Source organism: Merops nubicus, unplaced genomic scaffold (assembly GCF_000691845.1).
Source record: "Merops nubicus isolate BGI_N331 unplaced genomic scaffold, ASM69184v1 scaffold42088, whole genome shotgun sequence".
Lineage (NCBI taxonomy): Eukaryota > Metazoa > Chordata > Aves > Coraciiformes > Meropidae > Merops > Merops nubicus.
Window position 1 is genome coordinate 4,590 of NW_008627110.1, and position 2,489 is coordinate 7,078.

General features: G+C 44.8%; 1 protein-coding gene across 1 annotated transcript in view; it reads left to right on the forward strand.

Moving 5' to 3' along the window:
* Window positions 1-156, forward strand: part of CSTB (cystatin B (stefin B)) — a gene marked incomplete at its 5' end in the record, with an annotated part of 966 nt that extends 810 nt beyond the window's left edge. The window contains one exon of the mRNA XM_008946209.1: window positions 28-156. Coding sequence (XP_008944457.1) covers window positions 28-156 — 129 coding nt within the window. The remainder of the gene's footprint in view (window positions 1-27) is intronic.
* Between the last annotated feature and the right edge of the window lie 2,333 nt (window positions 157-2,489).

Genomic DNA, 2,489 nt, shown 5'->3' on the forward strand with positions numbered 1-2,489 from the left:
GAACTCACTGGGTTTTGTGCTTTGCAGGTCCATGTTGGCAACGACGAGTTCCTGCACCTGCGGGTGTTCAGGAGCCTTCCTCACGAGAACCGGCCGCTCAGTCTCCACAGCTACCAGAGCAGCAAGACCAAGCACGACGAGCTGGCTTTCTTCTAGCAAGCTTACCCTGTGCTGTTCCCTAACTGTTTCTTGTGTGCATTTCCTGTAGGCTGTAAAATTTTGATTCCTGTGCTAACAAAGGAGAAAATTGTCTTTTCATAAACCTGACGCTGGAAAAAAAATTAATTTCTTATTCCATTCCCTTGCTGTGCAATATGTAAATTTTAGTCGCACAGCTCTCCTTTCACCTGTCTGCAAACCCACCTAACTGCAATGACTTCAGCTGAACTTGACTGTGATGCTGTGGCTGAGTCTGGTTAGTGGACTTCTTGGTCTGGAAATTGAAAGGGGTGTGACATTTAGGTACACACAGCAAGGAGCAAGGGGAAGCCCAGAATCTTTTCCATGCTGTTTTGCAACTGTGAGTATATCTGTAGTTCTAAATTGTTCTTGTATTTTATTGGCAAAGACCTGAAGAGAGACTTGAGCCAAAGCGGTTTTGAAAGCTAGAGGAGGGTTATAGTTTCTGAAACAAACATTGCCTTGGTAATCATGTTAATCCTCCTGCAGCAGGAGGATATAATGACCAGCAGAGGGTGTACCGAGTTTGAAAAAAACCAACGTGCTTATCTTTGCTGTCCCAGGGAAAAGTCCTGGGAAGGAACTTAAGCTGGGCAAGCATTTCTGCATTAATGACAATAAATGTTTCTCTTGGGTTGAGATGCCATATTTGAGTGGTGTTTCACTGCTCAGTGTTGGTTAGTATTTTGCTCAGTTTTTTTCTCCATGAGTGTTTCTCATATTCCAGATAACCTTGTGTTTATTCTATGATTCAATTAGAAATACTTGGTAAGAGACACAAAAGGTAACAAGAAAGGCTTCGGCAGGTGTATTAGCAGCAAAAGAAACATGAAGGAAAACATAGGCAGAGGACACAGAAGCCGAGGCACTCAATGCTGCCTTTGTCTGGGCCTTTACTGCTAGGACTTGCCTTCAGGAATATGAGGTCCCTATGGTGAGTAGGAATGTCTGGATAAAGGAAGACTTCCCTCAGCAGAGCTGGATCAGGTGAGGGGAAGAGAAACAAAGTGGACTTAGACAATGCCATGGCATTTGAGGGGCTGCACCTGTGGATACTTAGGGAGCTGGCCAATGTCAATGCAAGGCCATGCTCAGTACCCTTTGAAAGGTCAAGGGCATCAGGGGAGGTTCCCGATGGCTGGAAGAAAGAAAATGTCACTCCTGTGTTCAGGAAAGGCAAGAAGGAGAATATGGGGCGCTACAGGTTTATCAGCCACACCTCAGTCCCTAGAAATAAGCAAATAATCCTGGAAGGCTTTTCCAAACAGACTGAGGACAAGAAGGTGATATGAGGTAGGCAGCATGGATTTCCCAATGGGAAATCACGCTTAATCAACCTGCTGGCCTGCTGTGGTAAGTTAAAAGTCTTGGCAGAGGAGAGAAGATGGAGCGCAGTAAGGCTTTTTTGATTCTGTCTTCCACAGAATCCTCATAGACAAACTGATTAAGTATGTGCTAGATAAATGGACTGCAAACTATCTGAATGGCTCAAAAATTTCAGCAGCACAGAGTTCAGCTAGAGGTCTGCTAGAGAGTCTGTTACACCTGAATTATAGTTGGGAGGCCCAAGTTTTGTTTTGGATGCTTCATAGTGTTTTGAAAAGAGCTGAAATGGGTGTACTCTGTTTTACAGCTACAGTACCTCAGGTGCCAGAAACAGCCTGGAATTTCAGAGCCTACACATCAACTTCAGCCAGGCAGCAGAGCTAGATACGACATGCAGTAGATGAACAAAGAGCTTTCAAAACTTATTTTATTTCCATGCATTTACTGACACAGGCAAAACCCACATGCAGCTTGTGGAAGTGAGGCACCATTCCTCATCAGCTCTCAGAAGTACGTCAGAGGATCATCTCTGGTTTTGCCAGTTTGAAAACTGACAAGGCTGGGACCTTGGTTCTCAGAAGGCAGGCCCTGAAACACCCTTAAGTGGACATAGTCATTATCATCATCTTGGACCTAGAAACCAAAACAGCAGGCAAGTGAGGATCGTGGGGTCAAAGCAGGTTCAAACAAAAGGATACTCTTGCATACTTGCAAGAATATCTTGGCACAGGAGCTTAATTTTAGGTCTCTCCATTATTACTTCAACAGCTCTTAACCCAAGACTGGATGGTAACTGGTTGCAGACACTGTCTACACCTGCAGACAACTGTTTGAAACACTTTCAGACTCATGTGAATGGGAAGTGAGTAGGACTGCTTGGCTGCAGCAGCACGAGAAGGTGCAAGAGGAGAAAGGCTGCAATACTGGCCTATTTCAGCCATCAAGATCCCAGCACATCAGCTCTCAGCTTCTTAGGATACTGA